Here is a 22,038-nt window from a genome sequence, read left to right on the forward strand (position 1 = left end):
AATTGTAAGAACTGCACGATTGTTACAGCTGTTGTGTACTATTATGTGCACAATTTCTCTGCATGTTCAACGTTAGGTTGCAATGTGAACAACTAATTAAGTGGTTTCCCCTTGTAATTGTGTACGGTTGCAAATAAAGCTTCATTCTCGTTAATATACATGTATCGTAAGTTCAAAATTAATTGAAATACATGCACAAGGCAAAACAAACAAACTTAAAAATAACAAAACTATAGTTTATATCTCATTATGCTACAATTCTACAAAACTATACACTTTCTTACAAATACCAAAACATGAACACTATTGCAGAAGTTGGTACACAAGAAAGTAAAATTGCTGACTACTACACACAGTGCAGTTGAATGAACTATAATTACTGAGTGCAATGTCAATACACTCAATAAGCACACAATAGATTACTGAATTACTGAGCAGTGTACAAAGAATTACTAAAGTGTCACAGGAGAGGGGAAATTTGATTCAATTTTGCGGACTGTCTTCTGACACGAGAATGTAGATATTTGAGGGGGCACTGGGGTCAGTGAGGGGTCGAGTCTCGATTATGATAGTCCTATAATAATAAAAAGTAGCGTAATTTGGATACTGGACTATCCCTAGTATCAAGTGGCACACCACACTGTATGTACGTGGATATAATTATGCCCAAAACTATGAACCTACAGTACATGGAAGTAACACCTTCTTTGCTACAGTACTACATGTAGAAGCATCGAGTGACGTACATTGTACAGTATGCCACTCGATCCCCCTAATTGCTTTTTAGTAGACTACTATAATTATAGTAGCGAGGTTCATGTACAATGCTCACAGATGCAACAACCACTACATTACATATTTTTCTGTATACATCTTAATGTAATGACAACCTCTAGTATGAATTAAGCTTTCAGAATGAACACACGTATAAAACTATTTAGGCTTACCCGTGTGATCCGAGTAAGTGGAAGACTTTGGTGCCGTCGGCAACTTCAGCCGTGACTTGTTGTGTGGCTAGGGACTTCCCCTGCATCCCGTGCCTGTGGAAGCTCAGCACACAGTTGGACAGATGCACTGCATAGGGAGGAAATGCCAAAATTCATTTGTTACTGTTGTAGGAAATGGTCAACAAACAACACGGCCCTAGGAAAAACAAAATGCACTAGATACTGGTAACCACATTGAATGAAAATCTTTGATAAACTAGTCCACTGATATGTACAGAAAATGCAACATATTCCCTTAGCCTTACCCATCCTTTCTGACGGCTTGTCGAAGTTCAGTTCCGATGCCTGGAGTTGGCTGGGCTTTAGTTTGCCTTGTCTGTCCACAAACATTGCCTTATGTTCGAGCCCAACAAAGAAGGTGTCTTTCTCTAGCTGCTGTAGAGAGAGTATGGAGAGATCCTTCCCGTCTGGCTTGTCTGTGTACCAGTTGGACGCTGTGTTCAGGTTGATGCTCTCGAAATAGATGGAAGAGTCCGCACTGATTACATAGGGGAAAAATGTATACTGAAAGAATGCCGCACATATAATGTTGTCATGTCAGGATGCAAGAAGTAATTCCTGCAGTGATTAATAGCATGAACTCACAGAATTTTTATTCCGTAGCAGACAGAAGGGTACTCTTCCTTGTCATCAATGAAGGCCTCCAAGCTGACTAGTGGCTGGGGTAGTTGGCACTCAAAGTGCTGGGCGGTGAAGACAGAGTGTGAATCAAAAATTTCATACGTACGTACTTGTACACAAAGCTGAGCTACGGATTTCAACAAAAAAAGAAGTACGGCAACAATGGCAATGCTGAGAGATTCCATGTAGGAATATTGTATACGTATACAGTGTGTGTGTACATTAGGAGCCCTGCACACATTAGTGGATCTGTACCATGACATGTTTGAAGATCTGATGGGGCTGGAACCACTGCATGAGGAGTAGTCCTCGAGACACTGCTGCTACCAGGTACCGCTGCTCAGTGAACGGGTTCCGAACTAGACAGACATAGCAAGGTAACGATTTATCACTGCTTGGATTAATAATGTATGCAACTATACTGTTACATGTTACATGTACAGTAAAGCGCAGGTGGGTGATCTTTATGTGTACTTCTATTTTTGGGGGCAGTCTCAATTTTTCAATTGGTTGACTAAGACGAATTGTCAGAGTGACAACTCATGCAGTGGTAGCACTCACCCACGCAGCAGTGAGAGGAGCCCTTGGAGTCTGGCACTCTGGTGGTGTGGGTCTTGGACCGGCCATAGCTGTAATCAGTAAAATCAGCATAGTGGTAAAACAACCCCTTGAGCACACACACGAACAGTATAATCATGCAATACACGTACATGTACATACTTAAGTGTGCGTGTACTTAAAAAGCTTCTTCAAACCAGTAAGATCAGCATAGTGGTAAAACCCCCAAACTTGATCTCATAAATACACGTACAGTATAATCATGCAATGTACATGTCAAACCAGGTGTATAGTTATTACAAGAATTGTATAGCATCTGTTGCTAACGCAAGCCATACGAACAAATAAGTACTGCCCACCTTGCATGAGGGATGCTGGCCTTCGAAGCATCAGTCTGGAACAAGAGGACGAGGTTGGTCATGTTGATGTGGCGACTGGAGCCCGCCAGCCAGACTAGAGCAGACTCAACTACACGCAGCCAATGGCAGGCTCGAGAGGAGACTTGTTCCATGACTGGCTCAGGGTTGTCGGTGACTAGCAGGGAGAAGAGGCCCTCCTCGGCACCCAGCATCACGTACTGTTCTGTGAGGGGCAATGGGAAATAGCGTAGGATTAAGTAATAACGCAATACAGGGAAAAAAACACGATTATGGTACGTACATGTACCCTTAAAAACCAAGCTAAACATGTAACCAATGCAGTACAATGTACATGTACAGTGCAGTCCCTTTAAAGGGGGAGAGTCGTGAGGATGTGAGTGGAGTACGGACGCATGCCAAAAGTAGTGTCAGTACAACATTGTACTGTTGATAGCTACCTGTATTCTCTGCATATTCCCTTACTCTTTGTGGTAGGGTGGGTCCATGCTGCTGCACAGGTTAGGTGAAGCGGACACCCATTGAAGATCTTGGAGAAATATGCTCTGCCACTCTCTGACTGCCTCGTAGGGCGGCTGGGGCCATTCGTCCTGAGGGGAAACACAGGCAACAATCATTCGTGTACTGGGTAGCATACATTTATCTATAGACAGAATGACGATGATTTAATCATTCCAGATATTCATGCAGTCAGTAGGCAGTGACAACCGGTAGTGTACACGAAGTACTCAACAGGTTACGGGCTCATAATATTAACTCAGTGGTACTCACTTTGTAGACCTTGGTGGCAATGGTGGAATCTGAGGAGAGGTCTGTGTAGGGCGGTGACGAGGAGGGACGGGAGGTTGGCCTACGTTGCCATATAATGGACTCTCAGTCGGAGACTGGGCACCCTCAACCTGCATGGCCAGAGAGAGAGGATAGTTAAATGCAGAAGGTAGGTTCCAAAAATAACAAAAGAAGAATTGAATGCATGCATGACCGTAACGTAACGACTTGCTATGGCAAGTGGATTCTGACCTTTTGTGATTGTCGTGGAGGGATGGGTGGAGCATAAGGGGGAGGGGGTGGTTCTTTGGACGAATCCTTGTCCTGGTCTGGGTCATAGTATTCCTCTGTGTCCTCACTCATCGGAGCAGTGTCGAGTCTGTTAGGAGAGAGGGGAGACAATACAGCTAAATCAACAAATAATCAAAAAAATAATTATAATGCTACATGTATTCAGTACAATGTAGCGTGTTCGAGGTGCTCTTCACCCCTACAGTGCACTTGCACGCCACATGTGTACACACACAAGAACACAGTACTAGTGCAGTCAAATGTTAGTGACCTAAAGAATTACATTCACATATCTACCATTGATACATTGTACACACATTCTAATAATCCAAGATGTACATGTATGCTACAATGTGGTTTCAAGGCACAGTACTGAAATTCAAGACTACAGTTATTGCAACCACACACTGATGAAATTGCACTCAACACAATATAATGTACCGATGAAAGCCAATATTCTACTTAGAAGATGCCAGTGTCATATATACACACAGCTGCACATCAATAGACACCATCAATACTTCAACAGATACATTTCATTGTGTGTACATCTTGTGGCTAAACACACACATTGTGCTGATAAACAATTTTCTTTGAAGCTATAATGTACCTTTGGATCCTTGGCTTGTATCCGACCTCAGCATCTGCAGCGCTGGCGAGCCATGGAGGCATGTCTTGTCTACCAGCCTGAGAGTTCCTGGGCACTGGCAGATTCAGACCACCCACTGTGTGTGTGTGTGTGTGTGTGTGTGTGTGTGTGTGTGTGTGTGTGTGTGTATGTGTGTGTGTGTGTGTGTGTGTGTGTGTGTGTGTGTGTGTGTGTGTGTGTGTGTGTGTGTGTGTGTGTGTGAGGGGGTTGGGATGTGTAGAACCTGCATGCTTACACGTTAGTTGAACTTACTTTCAGCATCAGAGGTTTGTCTCGATATTCTGTCCTGGTTCTTTACTGACGAGATACGCTTGAACTTTTTCTGTAGCAAAAGATCCATCATATAATATCTGGTTTGCTAGCTACATGAACGTTTTATTCTGCATAATTTGGTTTATACTGACCCATACTAAGGGATATACTATAAACACACTAATTCATAGTACGACAGGGCACCACTCTGTCACTTACCTTCTTCTCTCCAAAATCCTCGGGCTCATCTTCTGGGTCCTCTTCGACGGGGGTCTTGGGCTTAGGGGGTGGGGCCTCCAGCACTTTGATCAGCGTGATTGTCAGTGTGGAGCACAGAGCAGGTCGGTTCACAAACTCATGCTACATAAATGGAGGACAATGTTAGTACACCACCCATTCAAAGTATTCTACACGTACATGTATACACATTGTTATTGTGTAGAAGGTGCATGTACATGTACATGCACATGTACCATGTACGTCCATTATATATACGTGTACAAATGTACACATTGTCTAACAGTGAAACAGCGCCATTGTTATCAGGCTGACAAGCAGGTCACCATCATCATTATCATATTAAAATATGTATATGCATACATGTACAAAAGTAAGGATAGGTTAGTAAATTCCGCATAGTTTGTACACTCAACAAGACTCACCTTGAGTAGTTCAGTAGCTGTTGGTCTTCTTCTGGGCTCCTTCTGGAGTGCGTTTCTGAGGAAATCGTGGAAGTTGTCAGACCATTTGTTTTTGTGTTGTAGGCCGGGGGAGCGAAAGTTACGCTTTGTCATCAAGTACAGCGCCCTGGGAGATTGAATTATAAAATTAACATCGCAGTCCCAGAGTCAAAATACTGGGTGTTATTTTAGTTAATAATGACACTGTACATTTACTACATGTAATTATTGTAGGTATCAAACACCACATATGTGTGCGTATCACGATTACATATGTAGGCAAGGTCAAAACAAAAAAAGAGTTTGGCTTATCCATGCACACCCACCTCATTGGATGCAGGTCAAACATGGGTGGCTGTTTCTCGGCAAACTCAATGGCAGTGATCCCCACAGCCCAGATGTCACACTGCTGGTTGTAGCCTCCCTTCCTCTCTACTGCTGCCACCTTTAGAGAAACACAACACATACAGTGGTGCCACGAACTATTAGAGTACAATGCTAAAAATACATGGAAAGTTTTAAGTGAATTGCCTAAGGTGATAGTCCTCCAACACACAAAATGATTGTACATCTTCCTTGGGGCACAACAAAAGGTCGTGAAAATTCGAATTCAAAACCTCTCTTTACAGTTAAATAGTATTATGTGCGTACCTCTGGGGCCATCCAGTAAGGTGTACCAATGAAAGACTTCCTCTTCATCATCAGAGTCTGTGTCAGCTGAGCAGCAATACCAAAGTCAGCTGTTGGTCAGAGAGAAACAGGAAAGTCAATCACACCTAATACATCGTAACAATGCACACATGGACACCTCTGCTGCTACAGTAAATGGACGGACAATTATGTTGAAGGCTTTGCTAGTGTGGTAGTCTCTGTATCCGGGCACAACATGAGCACAAGCACACAGCGCATCACCAGCTGGTTACCTAGTTTGACTTCTCCATCATCTGTGAGTAGGATGTTGGCTCCCTTGATGTCTCGGTGGATCATGTTCCGCTCGTGCAAATACTCTAGACCCTATATAATAAGTGACACCACATTACAACTACACACGCACAGTGTACGTATCCGTTCCATGCTCATTAAAAACTCTTACATGAAACTATTAATAGAAAACAGCTACAAGTACATGTACACTTCACTGCAAAGCTCTTGACATACAGTTACTATACTATGTGCTGAAAAACTTCTCTTACCGCCAACATTTCTCTACAAATAAAAGCAATCTGTAACTCGTTCAGCCCCTGGTTGGTCACTACGGAGAGAGAGAAGGCAAATTCAAAGTGCATACATGTGAACAGTCAATTCTGTACTGTACGTGGTTACCACAAAAAGGGGTAAGGAGAGTGAAGAGCTCATTCCTAAAGGATATCAATTTGTAAGAAAACCAACTGACCATGATAAATATCCTGCACTGATCCTCCTCCACAATACTCCATGGCTATCCATAGACGGTCTCGTCTGTGTTGTGTGTACATGTATGGGGGTGGGTGGTAGAGGGAGGGTGTAGCTAAATTCAACCATTGCAGTACTATTATACATGCAGTGTAAAAGAGGAAAACAGATGTAGGTCACGTATGCGCGATATACGGGGCCAAGCCCGAACACCTCTATAGCCGAGGTAAGGCCGCAGTTATGATGCTTCCTCGTTTAACTACATTAAACTACATATTGCGTTATCCATCTACATATACCACTTTCACTTCTTTTATGACAACATGTTTTACTGTTTTTTTTTCAGGAGACACAGTAGGGCAGATATCTATAATTGTTTTACAAACACAGCCACACATGTTTAACACACAACAATCAGAGCTCTATAAATACAGGTTATTGCTGAGAGCTTAACTGAATTACCAACTACAAAACTGCATCAGTAGCCAACAGCTAAGTAGTCACACACTTGTCCTATTAACACCACAAACACACAAAACTGTTAGCTTTGGGCCGTCAATTGCTTTGATGGGAGCTCAAAATGTATGACCAATGCACAGACATGTTCTATTCTACCGCACTCTTATTATACATGTATATTAATTACTGTTAAGAGTATAGCTTAACAGGAACTTCTCAGCAAAGCTCTATACATGTATACGTTGATCAAACTATATGCTCACCTGAGATAGCTGCCATGGAACCCTACAATGTTTCGCTGTTTGCAGTCGGCTAGGATAGCAATCTCCTGTTGGATGATGTTGAAGTCCTCGCCTTTGTGTGTGTGTGTGTGTGAGTGTGTGTGCGAGTGTGAGTGTGTGTGTGCGAATGTGTGTGTGTGTGTGTCGAGTTGTGTGTGCGTGCGTGTGTGTGTGTGTGGGCACACAGTTGATTGCTTACCTGGCTCCAATTTGATTATCTTCAAAGCTACCATTTGACCTGTTGCCTTCACACGAGCCTGGAATGAAAAATAACAGAGACAGATACAGTTACATGTATGTGTCACATCCTACACAATGTCGTCATGCACACCACACATGTAACCAAAACAATGACAGTGGTTAATTAGCGTATACAGCAGCTTATCTAATGACCATATAAGTATATGTTGATATTTCAACGACCAGCAATTCCATTGCCTTTTGTATACAATTCAAACAGCTAAATAAGCAGATTATAGTCTTGCGTCCTGTAAATAGTTTATTCTATAAGAAGTGAAGGGTTCCTTTTTCAGTAAAAGTAAACAGGGCATGTACATGTATTAATTACATGCAGTCTTTGGGAATTATGTCATTGTATATACACGTTCTATAAGAATACTACAACGGAATTATACATGTACGAACAATACCAATACAGTGTGCACACACCTTAAACCACAATGCTATTCTATCAGGCTAGATAATAAAGCGTGGCTCAATATTCATCACCAATAAGTATTGTTATCAAAATGCCCACAGTTACAGCTTGGAAATGTGCTGCTATAATACTGAACAGGGCACTACTTAGAGGCAAGTATGTGTATATGCTCCACCAGCGTATTACACACTGACACACACAACTGTACAGGTACATGTATGTCTCGTCTCTGTTGACCATAGCAACAGTTAGCCCAAACAACCACCTCACCTTGTAAACTTCTCCATACGTTCCACTGCCAATCTGTTTTAAGATGTCAAATTCTTTGTCAGGATTCTTTCGTTGAATGATGTTCAAAATGCCGTCCGCCATGCTTAGCCTCTGTGTGCACAACAAGCAGTTTTAGATGGACGCTGGTCCACAAGCTGGACTAGTGTGACCAATAATGAGTGATGTTTTCTGCAGGAGAGAAAACAAGTTCTATGACCAAGGGATACATCCTAAGAAGTAATACAGAATCCATCTAACTACTTAATTCTGCCCAAAAATGAGTATTTTCACAGATCACATATCCGTATTACGATGAATCTTTAGGGGGTCCTATCAACAAGGTTTCACTGTATCTTGATCCAGGTACAAATACATGTACTGCATGTTGTAAATGTAGAAAATATATTTGCAACCCTTCATGTTTTAGGAACTGAGGTCCAATATAAAGAGCAACTGAATGTATAAAAGATTCACAGAAGCAAACGATATCTATCTAATGCTTCGACAAGGCAGTTTACAGTAGCTATTGGCATAATTATAATACATTGCACTGTACATGTACAGATCCAGCTTAGGACTGGCACTGACTTCCCTCCTACTAGCAGGGTTTCATCGAGTGAGGGGGCAGGAGTAACCCCCCCCCCCCCACAGCAATGTGTGGTAATAACATCACCAATGAGACATTGTACATAAAATTACTTACACTATTTGATTTGTGACCCAACTACATGTAATCTGTAACCAATACTGTGACACACTGCTAGTATAATCTATATACTGAGGGTGTTGTGGCCTCAAAATGTTTTATGCATGCGATAGCGTGCCAAATTCTTCCTTCCCAAAACTTTTAATCCTAGATAAAATCCTGACTAGGAATACCATCAGGGAGTAATTTAAAATGCACATAACACCACGATTTTTGTTGCAACATCCTTAATTGGTCGACCATGCACCAGTGGACCCACTTATACAACTGGAATTATAAGGATGTTTGACATTTATGTGCATGTAGACAGAGTCCCTTGCTAACCAATGGGGCCTACAGAAACATGCAATACAATGAAGAAGCCCAGCAAAGTACAGCACACTGACACATTACCAATAAGGAATTGAATGAAATGGGGATACTCCAGACAGGACAGGGCCCTATAATACAATAGACATGTACATGTAACTTTAAATACACAGAAAAACCATAATATAACCGTAGAATAACCATAATATTAGCGGGTATATTTCGAGGGTATACAGTTTCGTGGACTATCACTTCTCTATCAGCCTTATGCAATATTAATGTTCGTAGGTATAACATTTTATGTTCGTACATGCTAAATCAGCAAAAAACGCATAAGTTTATATGCTCGAAATATATCCGCTATACGGTATCCCACGAAAATGAACACAGCAAGGAGCGTACTTAACTAACTACATATATCAGAAGAATCGACACTACTAAATGCAGTAATTCGAACAAGGCCAATGGGGAACAAACACAGCTGTGTTGTGTTTATTATTGAGCATTACAACACACATATACACATCCTGAAAATGAAGCATCCCAACCAAAAAATGTATAAAACACACACATGCTTGAGGTATACCAATAAACACAGTATGCACTTGTACACAATACAGAGACTGTGTGTAGAGGAACCGTCCGCCAGCTGTAATGTGCTGTAATAAGAAACAGACACAAATTGTATATGCAATGCATTATACACACAGTACACACCACCACGATACAAACTACAGCCTGATAATAAAGCGTTGGTTCAATGAGAATTGTTGCAATGACTTCCTGGTTTCAAGTGACTATTCCTGGTTTCAAGTGACTAATCCAATATCCAGTTATTAGAGATCTGAGGGAGGCTCTGGCTTTGCCTTTCAAGTGCTCCTTCATTTTAACACCACAACTTTGTATGGCTCCCCATGAATGTCCAATACAAGCATGTTTACAGTAAATACAGCAGGAGGCTAGCTACAGTGCATGAGAACTCGAGTCCATACAAATTATTAATAGGCACTAGAAATTGCCATGCGTGATGGTATCACAGTACAATACTTTACAGCACTATATAGCTTAAAACAACAGGAAGGTAAAAGTACACATTAAGGATTCCATAAAGGGACAAACAAACAATAATCTTACCAACAATGATATCTTTGTTAATGTCATATGCTAACAGCTTTTGTATGGCTACGAGTATAATTAGGAATCTAGGAAATGGATCATACCACAGTAACTATGCACATTCCACGTTCCAGTATACATGTAACACAAACCAACCGTACAAAAAAATAAGTGAAGGTCACTGGGGCCACTAATTTCTGAACTGTTAGCTAGCTAGGACAAATGAAGGCAAGGGATCTTCGTACTGGGACTTGACGGCACAAAATCAAAGAGAACAATAATTATAGTTCCAGCTATAATTATACCGTTTTTACACTCAATTGTATACTACATACGTGTAGACACACCAGAGCACCAATTCACTTTCAGTGAAATAAGCAATACAAAGGTCATTATTGTATATTGGACTACTACCACCCTTGCTCAGTAAAGAGTTCAAAACACGACTACATAAGATATTCTTTTAGTAGACGAGGCACAATAGATAATAATAGTTCATTGTGTGAAATTTAATACCCTGACCACAACTGTAACTGTAACGTTACCTTCTCTTACCTCACACAGAGATGTGATACACAATATAACACAAGTCTGTTAATCATACAATCACACAACCGAAAATTCACTGCGTATGTTATTGCGTGTGGTATGGTATTCAAAGTTCATCTAGAAAAAACAGCAACGTTTATTTAAAGTGTTAATTGGAATGCATCTGATGGAGCACACAAACGGATTACCCACTCACATACACACGCATGCACACACACGCACGCACACACGCACGCATGCATGCACACACACATGTACTCACACAAGGATTGTGTAGAATATCAAGCTTGCCTCTAACGGCAGATGAAGGTCTACATAATGATAATAACACTTTAAGGGGCAGTTAGTACATACAGCACCTTTTTTACCAATGCAGTTCAAGAGAACTACAAATCTCAACTAACCTGTGGCACTGAATGTTTACATGAACAGTGTAATGTAAATCCATCATAAACAGCTACGGAGATACCAAAAATGGCTCAAGCTATTAACAAAATGGTATCACAGTCCATGGAGTTCAATTAGCCCGCAATACCTCATACCCAGCCGTGTGTGCTCTAATCATGAAAAATTGAACGCGAGGTACAAATTCGTGTGCATACACACGTAGATAGAGAACATGTACTAACAAACTAGGCTAATCCGTGCATATTTTTTACTTGAACCAATTAACTATCGCTATCCGTGGGTCTCACTATAACATTGTACGTCAAGTTATCCTACAAAGCTCAAAGTCTTGATAGTATGCAAATTTGTTTGGATGCCCAATAGAAATGATTTATAAGTTTCATGACGCACACTTAAGGGATTATATACACTAGTTAATGCTTATCAGACCAGACTGTGAGATACCAAACTAGCTACCGAGAGAATTGTGCAGCTAGCTCGAATAGGAGCTCGAGTGTTATAATTAAAAGTTAGCCCATAAATAAAACGCATTGACAGAATGTGCATCAAACTTCCAGTATATGCTTGTAAGGCATTTTAAAAGAAACACTTCCAGTACTAAATAACTGACATGATATGTATAAAGCTAGAGGTTGTATCAGTGGGTGTGTACCTGGCTACATGCTTAAGCAGCCCATAATCATAAAAAAACTAATGCACGTTAGTGAGAACAGCACTGGGTCTAAAAACGACCGACACAACACTGCTAAAGCTTGGCTAGCTAGCTAGCACCCTGTTTTAATATAATTACCATAATTATCAGTTACCTCAAATGGATTGTGGCTGAAGGTGCAGTTGATACGTCTTTAGAGACCTCTTAGCCCCTAGTGAGAGATCCGACAAAGCGTGTTAGGCTTGCTGCAGACTCTAGAAGACAAGCTGGCTACTCTGTACTGTATGTACATGTACTTACGTATGTGTCAGATAGAGACAATGGCATGGCAGATGGCTAGGCTGGAATCCAGAGTTTACGGGGGTGTGCCAGGAAGTTTACGATATTACTGTATGACATCATCATTACACTGCGGCTACTTATTAAGAACAGCCGCGGCTATTAATGTATTAGTACTTTCAGTGGGACTTAGTGGGGACAAGGCTATAGACTCACCACATGTACATGTAGAGTCAATGAGATTATTATGCAGGGGAAAGTCAGTACAATAGTTATAGTCTACTATATGTAGAATCTCTATTTGTTTCTGCATTTAATGCACATGTAATTTGAGTTTTCTTCTGATAGTTTTTCATACTCTTGCACTGATATTCCATCACAACCTGCAGTAAATACCAATAGTCACGATAGTCACATAAAAATCACTACTCAAACGCACAAAGCTACCGCAACACCAATACCCAGTCCTATACCGAAAACATGAACAGGCAAAGTATGGTGTGAGGTAAGTGGAAATGACATCGTTCACACCAGGTTTTGCAACAACTCCCCAGGGGCATGGGCAAGGAAACGACCACTTTATAGATTAGCCGACCTCATCACTACAAAAAAATAATTCAAACTACAGCTCAGCTTTGGCATGGATCAGGTGCAAACAATAAATGTTTGCTGCTTAGATCAGTAGTGTGCATTAGAGGGAGCCGCTCTACTTTCCATCATGTGCCTGAATCGAAGCTAGCATCGTACTAGGCGTTGCTGAAAGCCGCCTCACAAAATACAGTGGAACCTCCATTAACAACCACCTCCGAAGAGCAACCACACGCTATAAAATGGCCCAAGAGCTCAGGTCCGGATTGAAACTGCAATGACTTCGATGTAAAGCAACTTCTCAGGAACGGCCACCTCTCTACTCTGTATAACGAGCAGCTTTCTAGCACCCAATCAGCTTTTTAGCAATGGAAAAACGGACAGCCACACCCAGAATTAGCATAAAATTATTGCTGATATTTGCCAATTGTGAAAACCTAGCTCTAGGTTTTCACAATTGTGCAAATAATGCTATATATATCTCAGCAATAATTTTATACTTTTTTTTTTCTCATACAAGCTTTGAAAAGGCTGTAGGGACAAGCTACAGAGCTAGAGAAGCAGTTAGCAAAGCTCCAAGATTCATTTGCAACAGGGATTGACTCAGAGCATACATGTAGTTGGCATTCGAAACCTCTCAACAAAAACCACCTCTCTATAATGGCCAAAAGGCTGTTCCCCAATGGTGTCCGTTTTATGAAGGTTCCACTGGAACTGAAAGTGCCTTACTACTTGTTAATTAAACATTATTATAGACTTACTCCACATTTGTATATACCTGTGTGGATCCAGCGATCACATGAGTCACAGCAGACCATAGGACTGTCTGTGTGGTCATCTTTATACACCTTATAACAGACGGGACAGTAGCAGCCTTGCCTGAAGTAACTGGAGCACTCCACACACAGTGTGTGGATAAACCGACCTTCAATGTACTGCATAGGGGAGTGAGGGAATACAGTAGAAATAACGTAGACACTGAGGTAGAATGAGACAAACAAACCATGGCCAGCTTCAGAATACCAATTCAGTACCAAAGTACAAAGGTGGGTTTATCAGGTCAAGGGCTGCTCTTACATACACACCGTATATGCTTGATCAGAAGCCACGGCTACTAAATGTTTCATTTTGCTGGCACAGGAGGCTACAATTCGAGAGAGGCGATTGTTCAAGAGCGGTGTTTATTAGCTCCAGCGAATTCAACAACCTTTAGTTTGTCATCAAAAGTTATTTTCACCTCCATAAACTCAAACTCTGCCATGAGAAAGTCTTTATGAAGCAGCTGCTACCTGTACCTATAGCTACGTACATGTACAAAATGTAGCTAGCTGTTAAGTATTAATAATTTTTTGGGAGCTGCCACGTGCAGAAATGCTAGAGTCAAAGTTCCCTGAGGCTACTACATTTATTTGAGAGCGGCTACTACATTTATTTGAGAGCGGCTACTAAATGTTTCATTTTGCTAGCAAAGGAGGCTACTATTTGAGAGCGGCCTCTGATCAAGCATATACGGTAATTCTAAGAGTCCATAATAAAAGAGAGAGAGTATCGCACGCATGCATACTGTGCATTGGAAAGTAATGTGACTTCCTGTCTGAAATGCATGATCAATTTGGCTTATTGCTGCCTCGAGGGCAAGTGGCGGCTCCAGGCGCTCGGATTGGTCAGTTACCAAGCAGGAAGTCACGTTACTTTCCGAATACATCTGATACAAGGTAATGCTCTGGTTCGATATCCTCTCTATTTTTTTACTATGGACTCTTGATAATTTTCAAGCACACACTGTATACAAGTGAAGTATCTACATGTAGTGGCAATATGCATGAGTTGCAGTTCTAGTAAAGAAGACACGTACACGCTGCATTCACCTCGTGCTTCCACTTAGACTCAGCTGTAGGCCCTGCCTTATCTTTGTCGCAACTTCCACATCTACCACACAGCGGGCACAGCCAGTTGCCTGGAAAGTATAGGAAACCAGTGATAAACAATGACATTGCGCACAGTTACCACATGAACTACATTGTGTTGTAAACAGTTATCTCACCAAAGTGAAATACAAGAAAGTGAAACACACATACATGTACATGTAGCTATGAAATCTTTTTTACCTGAGGGCACTTCATCCAGTCCGACACAGAACGAGTGGTACCCTCTGTCACAATCATCACAGAATACCATCTTGTCTTCTTCATGGGGACTCTTACACACCTACACAGGGAAGGTGTTAAACTAGCGTGAAGTGTACTGTATGCTCCAGACTATTGAAGTAACGTTCATAAGAGCTTACAGTGCATAATGACCGCAGCTAATTTTTCAAGCACTAAAGGTGGGTATCAAAAAGGCATAAGCATAAGCATGCACCTGACAGGTTTTGCATTCCAGGCACTGCCAATCATAGAGCTTCAGAACAGAGAGTATGGTGGAGGGAAGGTTGTAGCAGGTCGGATGAGCTGTGTGTGTGTGTGTGGGTGTGGTAGAGGGGCATGTCTCAATCGTACAATACAGTAGGAATTTATAACTTGTTTACCAAATGTGAAACACTGACTACATTGCACTAAGTCCTCGGCAACACCCTTCATGTTAGAGCCACGCCCCTTTCTGCAAACACTACACAAGGCAGTCCTCATGTTAGGCTTCTGTAAGGAAAAAAGAACGTAATATGTAATAGGAATGTGTTCAGAATATTCAAGAGGCTACTCTCAATCATGAAACACACAATAATTATAATATTTCATGACAAGATTTATAGTCTAACATCGTGTGGTGACCATACCGACCAATGTCCCTGGCAACAACTTAGTCACATTCACAAGCACCGTGATACACACAGGATACTATCACATTTTCATTCGATGACCCTTTTACTCCTTATAGAATGTTACTGATTGGTTACATTATTGACCTTTGACTTGTTTGAAGGCTTTTCAATGGTAGCCGTCCTCTCAGGCTTAGTATCAACATTTGCTTGATCACTATTCAGCATTTCTGAGACGGTTCCCTGGATAATACCACGATTCTTTTCCTTAGCATCTTCTAACAACTCTATACCAGACTGATCCTTTTCCTCAACTCGAATCTCTGAAGATCCATCTTTGTTAGTTGCTTTACTAGCTTGTTCACTCGATGATCCCATACCAGACTCACCACCCTTGAGCAGTTCCGATAGGCTTGATCGACGTGTACTAGAAACAGACGTTTGTTTTGACGACTCCACACTCATAGGTTTAGCGCCAGTTCTACTGCCAGTTGCATAAGCAGTCAATAGTTTCTGAATTGAGTTCAGCAGAGAGACCTGTCTTCCTTCACCAACAGGTGTAGATGGTTGCGATTTGGATTTCGACGACTTTAAAATTTTCAGCAAATCGTCAGCGGCAGCTTTAACAACTGTCGAGTTTGGTACCCCAGGGTTTGGATTTGCCTGCACCCCCAAGCTGTTCCCGGCTTGTGGTTGAGCTTGAATTTTTTTAGCCATGTACTCGGGCACACCTGAAATAATCACCATCGTTACAAATGTTTACGTGTGGACACCGGGTATATTGTATAGCCAATCAGGATGCGGAGGATTTCAGTCCTAGATAATACATGTATCTTAAATTACTGAAAGACCACCAAATGTCTCTGTCAGTGAATGAAGCTGAGCAATAACCACACGTATGCTCTAGAGATGCACTCACCAGAAACAGTGTTGAGAGGTAGCTGGCTGAGTTCCTGTGAAGTGAAGATGGGGTAGTTGTCACTGTACTGACCGGGGAGGAGGGCGGCAGGGTAGCGGGTCTTGACAGGGACTGGGCGGAGCTTTGTAGGGGAGCGAGGGAAGTGATGGAGCTATGGGTGTAATGCAGGGGGCACAGTAATCGGATTGAATACACTGTACATGCAACAAGCATATAAGGAGGAACGTGGAAAGGGAAAGATATTGAAGACAATTTACACAGTTCTGTGACCCACATAATAAAATGTACATGCACATGCACATGCATTAGTTCTACATGTACTTCACCTTTGTGTGAGGATCAATGTATCCCTTTGTCAGAGTCTCTCGCTGTCTGGCTAGCTGCTGGTTGAACTGGCCCACCATCCTCAGTGCTCCACTCCTCACGTCAGCACGAGCCACATCCTGAAGAGATCGAAATAAACACAATGTCAACAGTAAAAGTTAACAATACACTATACCACTATCATTCTCTAGTTCCAGTGTCTCTCCAATAAAAGGCAACCTTCAGTGGACACTTAAACCACTTACATCAGACTCGAGCTGTGCTGTGACCGCTGCCATTCTTCGTGCTTCAATCATCTTGTTTCGTAGCGTCTGCTGAAACTCTTTCTCTTTGAGTACTTGCACATACTCTGAGTACTTGTAAGGATAGTCTGTTGCCATTGACTCCAGCACCTCCTCACTTTGCAGCGCTACTAGTCCTGCAGTTGTGTGTTTGTGTGTGTGGAGGAGGGGAGACGATTGGTGTCACTGTATTATCTGTAGTTTACAAATGCATTCATAAAGATTGGCAGGTCTCAAAAAGAAGATATTAAGCTAGCCTCGTCTCCAGGCCGAATAGAATGGAAAAAGACAAATAGTCCTCGTATTGATTGTATCTGGGTGTGGATGGTGCGCCTGTTTAGACAAATTTCAGAGCAAATACTACTACCTATTTTTCTCCTTCCATTCTAATAGAGAAAAATCAACCTGGAGAAGAGGCTACATATTACTTGTACAGTAAGCCTGCCCCGATATAAATAGATAGACACTTAGTCTGCATTAGCTGAGCTTCCATACAGTAAACTGATACTCTTCTACGTCCTTCTGCGTCCCCAACCTCACCCATGTTACTGAGGGTCTCAGAGACCACACTCATCCCCACTAGGAACTCCCTCTCTTCCACTTCCAAAGCCCTCCTCCTCCAGTCTGGATATTTCCTCTGGATACCCCGAATATCCAAGAACTCTTTCACCTACAGGGAAAACCATTTAATAATACATGCTACCGTCTTTCTTCTATTTACATCGCCACCCTCTATCCTACGTATGTACATACGTACACATGTTACCTGTTCTTGTAACATGAAGTAATCTGCTGTAGTATTTCCTAGCGGCCACTGATACTCGAACAGCTGGGAGGCAGGGAAATAATCGGACCTGACAGAGTGAGGAGGGGGTGAGCCTTTGTTGCCACGGTAACTCGGGTCATTCTTGTCATCCTCCCGACTGTCAGAGCGTACTTGACGTTTGGAGGGGGGAGGGGTAAACTGTAGTTTTTTGGCCAGGTATAACACATTAGTACTGTAGTACACAATTAATTTAAGTCTATTCTAGTCTATTCTTGTAGTCTACTTTCTATCTATGATTGGACTATTAAACCATCATAGTATCAATAGCTGGAGAGAAATTAGGGCCTAGTTATAATATCTATGCTAGGGCCTAGGGGTGTACCTCTTCACCAGAGCTGTCCCCCATCGATAGTAGCAGAGCACATCCTGGTAAAGATCGACAATTGAAGTTTGTTAGTCTCGCGGGGGGGGGGGTTGTGCGCGCATGCAAAGTTGTGCTATATGTATAATTATCAGTTGTACTCTTCGACAACAATGCAGACTGAGAGGCAGACTGAGAGGCAGGAATCTTGCCGAGATGCACCCATTGCAAAAAGAGGTATAGTTTGCTAGCTTTGCTTGTGTGTATAATAATTTTAGACAATCATCTATTGTAGTGTAGGCAGCACAGCCACTGCACCATGTGTAATTGTTGAACTAGCTACATACTTCGAACCAAGTTAGTACTGCATGTGATGAATTTACTAAGGAAATTTTAGTAGCGCCACATGTTTATTAGACTTGCAAGCCGTCACTGTTGCACGGCGAACAGTATACAGTAGATCTAGACTCTCGCTATTCCGGCTCTCTGAAGTACGGCCACCTCGATATACCGGCCATTTGGCTTGGCACGGAATGCTAGCTATATGTTTACTGTACAAAACTCACCCTGAAGTACGGCCACTCGCTATTCCGTTTATCGGCCAGTGCTGGCTGTCCCAAACAAGGTTTTCAATGTAATTTTATACGTGTATTACGGCCGGATATGACGTTTTGGGTGTGGTTTAGCAAATAAAATTGGATTACACTTAAATAGAGAACAGCATTATCCTACATTATCCTCGAGACAAGAACCGCAAAAGTAGTCATTAGATTCGAGGTAAGGTCGTTTTTAAGCCGCGGCTATTTCCTGAGCTGCAGCCACCTCGCTATTCCGGCCAAGCTGCATGGTCCCAAGGGTGACCGGATTAACGAGAGTCTACTGTAGACTGGTCAAACTCCGCATAGAGACTCGTGTTGAACAGTCAGTATAATTATCAGATAAGATTCTAAGTGGCTGTGGTTTTCAGTATGATACCTAGTGCTACGTCACTATCAATGATCTTGTGATAACCGCATGCAGTCTAACCACTTGAGTTGCCACAAATATCGTGGCAAACGTTGCACGAGTCTCTCACGGGAGTTGACCAGTCTACTGTTCACCGTGCAACAGTGACGGCTTGCGAGTCTACATGTTTATTGGCCGCACTAGAATAATTAGTGGAATTTGGTGTAATTATAGGGAGGTCAGGCCGCCATCACTAATTACTAACTATGATGTAAAATGGAAGCATTCCAAATACTGACACTACTGCCTGGAAACCAGACAGATCATTTTTTCTCTATAATAGTTGTACAGTCATGCATGCAAAGCTTCTGTCTGAATCATAACTATAGATCTATAGCAAAACTCGATTATTATTTTTTTATTATACAGATGCACTGAGTCAATCCATGGTTGGGATACTAGTGGATGTATCAGGATCCATGGAAAGAGCATTTGATCTCGATAGCTCAAAAGATGCCACTGTGGAGCGTGTTCATACTATTTTAACAACCGTTCTCAGGATTGTGAAAGCAGAATTGAACCATCATAGCAACCGATCAGATGAAATTTTTGTAACTGCGTTTGGGCTAGACATAAAAGTTAATACCTGTGATCTGGTTGCTGTGTTAGACCTTATTGCTGGTCCAGAACATCTGCGCAGATTAGAACCGCACGATGCATTAGTTAAACTAGCCAAAAATCATGGAGCTGCACATGCTGAGCGATGGATTCGAGAGCACCTGAACAAAGAGGAAGCTAGAGATCTCTTTAGGGTTTTATGTTTTGATGAGGATCTTGTACCAGAATTGATACAGAAAATACCCCCAGGCAGATCTAGATCAAGCTCTATCTTGTCTGTACTAAGGAATAATTTACCAGGAGGTAGATATGTCGAAGGGTTTGTTGTACATCAAACAGAAGCTTACTGCTATGCCCAAGACCTTGTTAAAAGCAAAGATAAGGTCATCCTACGAAAGCTTGAGTCGATAGAGCATTCTTTCCCCAAATCTGTTTTGTATGTTTCCCAGCTCTTGGATGACCTAAACTTGATAGACGACGACTCTTCTTGTGCTTCCAGCTCTCTTCATTCTCGAATTAAAGAGCTCATTGATCCCATTAGGCCTTACATATTTGGTGGCACTCCAATGTGTAAGGCAATCCGCAGAGCTTCTCAAGTGTTTCGTTTTTCTGGAGCTAGGTCCAAAGTGTTGCTCATTCTTTCTGATGGTGAATCAGCTGATGGAAATCCGCGATTCATTGCTAGAGATCTGAAAGATTCCATTATAGTGTCTTGTTATCTCACAGACGCACATATTTCCGATCCAAGATGCCTGATGGACAAGGCCTCTCCTGATTGGCCAAAGAGTGATGGCCGACAGACACTTTTTGACATCAGCTCCACTGTGAAAAATGTTGATCCTCCAGTTTCATTTCTTATTGATTTTGGCTGGAAATTGCCACCCTCGGGAGAAAGCCGCTTGTTTGTTCAGGCAAACAGCTTGGATGTGGTAGATGAGCTGTGCAAAATTGTCGTCGCTGAGCTGACAAACCCTTGTGATGCTCTCGTGGATCTCTTGCAAAAGGTGCCACTGAGTCTGTACATTAACCAAGAAAATGCGAGTTTCAAACCTGAGAAGCAAGTCGGCGGCACATGCTATGCACATGCTGTTGCTACTGTGTTTCACCTTGCCATGCATCGGATTGTTGGTCGAGACGGAGGGCACCCAGAGTTCAAGCAAATCAAGGACCGATTAATTGCGGACTACGGCAAAGACGGGGCTTTTGCAGAAAGAGTTCTTGAACGAGTTGGTCCTGAGTATCGCTTGCACTTCAACAAAGTCGATGAGATTCGTGCCCGACAAGCACTCAACCACAGGAGGCCGCTTGTTGCAATGTTTTTCTTGAGAAAGAACCAATGGGACAAGTTTCGTGAGTTCTACGAGAAAACGCCAAAGGAGGTCCTGCAGAGGGATAATCTTGGCGGTGAGTAATCTCAATTAATTATATACCAAGTATGACTTTTTTGTGCATGCATGTGCAATTCTAATTCTGTATCTATATTTCTACAGATGGGTCTACTGTGGCAGGCGTGGGTGACGGTGGTCATGCTGTGGTTTTGATCCGGTGTAGCCCTGATTATCTTCTATTCATGAACTCCTGGGGCCTAACATGGGCTGATGGTGGATTCTTCAGAGTAAAAGATGCCTCTGTGCTAGACAGAATGACCTTTTATGATGTCTACTGGACGCTGAACGATCTCAAACAGAGCGAAAAGGATGCCTATCAAATTGAGGCGATCAAAAAAGCAAAAAACCTGACAGCTACATTTCCCAGTATTAACAGCTTGCTATTCGAATGTCCTAAGTGCCGAATAACGTCGAGTGTGAAAGAATTCGAAGGTGATTTGATCGAGGCGAATTGCCCGAAGTGTGAGCATAAATTCAGGCCTACAAACGATGACCTTGTGAAGAGTCTGTACCTTAGAAATGTTTAACCCCCGGCTGATCGATGAATTAACTGTCTCTAACTAAATAATAATATCTTGAGTATGTATAAAAATGATTGAGCCTTATTAGTATTGTTAGCTGTTTATTCCCTCTTCTTGAATTGTGCTACTGTTTTGACTTTGATGTTGCTGCACTATATAGGTCTTCATAATCAAGTACAGGTATGTAGCTATATATAAACCTGACAAGTGTTTTCAATTCATTATTATTATATGACCAAGACTGTTGACAGTCTTGTCACTTGGTATATACACTATATATCTCCATGCAT

At 41.9% G+C, this 22,038-nt stretch overlaps 3 protein-coding genes across 3 annotated transcripts in view; 1 reads left to right on the forward strand and 2 right to left on the reverse strand.

Annotated features, from left to right (window-relative positions):
• The window catches only part of LOC135342031 (uncharacterized), a 90,738-nt gene extending 68,848 nt beyond the window's left edge, over positions 1-21,890 (forward strand). Inside the window, exons 2-4 of the mRNA XM_064538719.1 lie at positions 18,464-18,513; positions 19,651-21,243; positions 21,330-21,890. Coding sequence (XP_064394789.1) covers positions 18,464-18,513; positions 19,651-21,243; positions 21,330-21,754 — 2,068 coding nt within the window. The 3' untranslated portion in view covers positions 21,755-21,890. The remainder of the gene's footprint in view (positions 1-18,463; positions 18,514-19,650; positions 21,244-21,329) is intronic.
• Positions 141-12,333, reverse strand: LOC135342028 (mitogen-activated protein kinase kinase kinase kinase 5-like). The gene is made up of 23 exons (XM_064538716.1): positions 12,158-12,333; positions 8,264-8,452; positions 7,535-7,592; positions 7,318-7,408; positions 6,597-6,661; positions 6,397-6,455; positions 6,127-6,217; positions 5,855-5,943; positions 5,530-5,648; positions 5,186-5,330; positions 4,743-4,883; positions 4,524-4,593; positions 4,233-4,347; positions 3,584-3,710; positions 3,335-3,462; positions 3,029-3,153; positions 2,546-2,768; positions 2,190-2,257; positions 1,884-1,987; positions 1,593-1,690; positions 1,253-1,485; positions 948-1,074; positions 141-574 (listed from the first exon to the last, which is right to left on the reverse strand). The coding sequence occupies exons 2-23, from the start codon at positions 8,363-8,365 to the stop codon at positions 484-486; spliced, it is 2,469 nt and encodes an 822-aa protein (XP_064394786.1). The 5' UTR covers positions 8,366-8,452; positions 12,158-12,333; the 3' UTR covers positions 141-483.
• LOC135342032 (PHD finger protein 10-like) lies at positions 12,488-18,365 on the reverse strand. Its single transcript, XM_064538720.1, has 13 exons — positions 18,298-18,365; positions 17,916-18,113; positions 17,690-17,819; positions 17,114-17,286; positions 16,871-16,987; positions 16,545-16,695; positions 15,773-16,356; positions 15,398-15,506; positions 15,232-15,320; positions 14,979-15,078; positions 14,739-14,827; positions 13,649-13,805; positions 12,488-12,665 (listed from the first exon to the last, which is right to left on the reverse strand). Exons 1-13 carry the CDS (start codon positions 18,319-18,321, stop codon positions 12,580-12,582), a joined length of 2,007 nt encoding a protein of 668 aa, XP_064394790.1. The 5' UTR covers positions 18,322-18,365; the 3' UTR covers positions 12,488-12,579.
• Positions 21,891-22,038: the final 148 nt, after the last annotated feature.

The sequence above is a fragment of the Halichondria panicea genome, chromosome 9 (assembly GCF_963675165.1).
Source record: "Halichondria panicea chromosome 9, odHalPani1.1, whole genome shotgun sequence".
In the NCBI taxonomy this organism is placed as follows: Eukaryota; Metazoa; Porifera; class Demospongiae; order Suberitida; family Halichondriidae; genus Halichondria; species Halichondria panicea.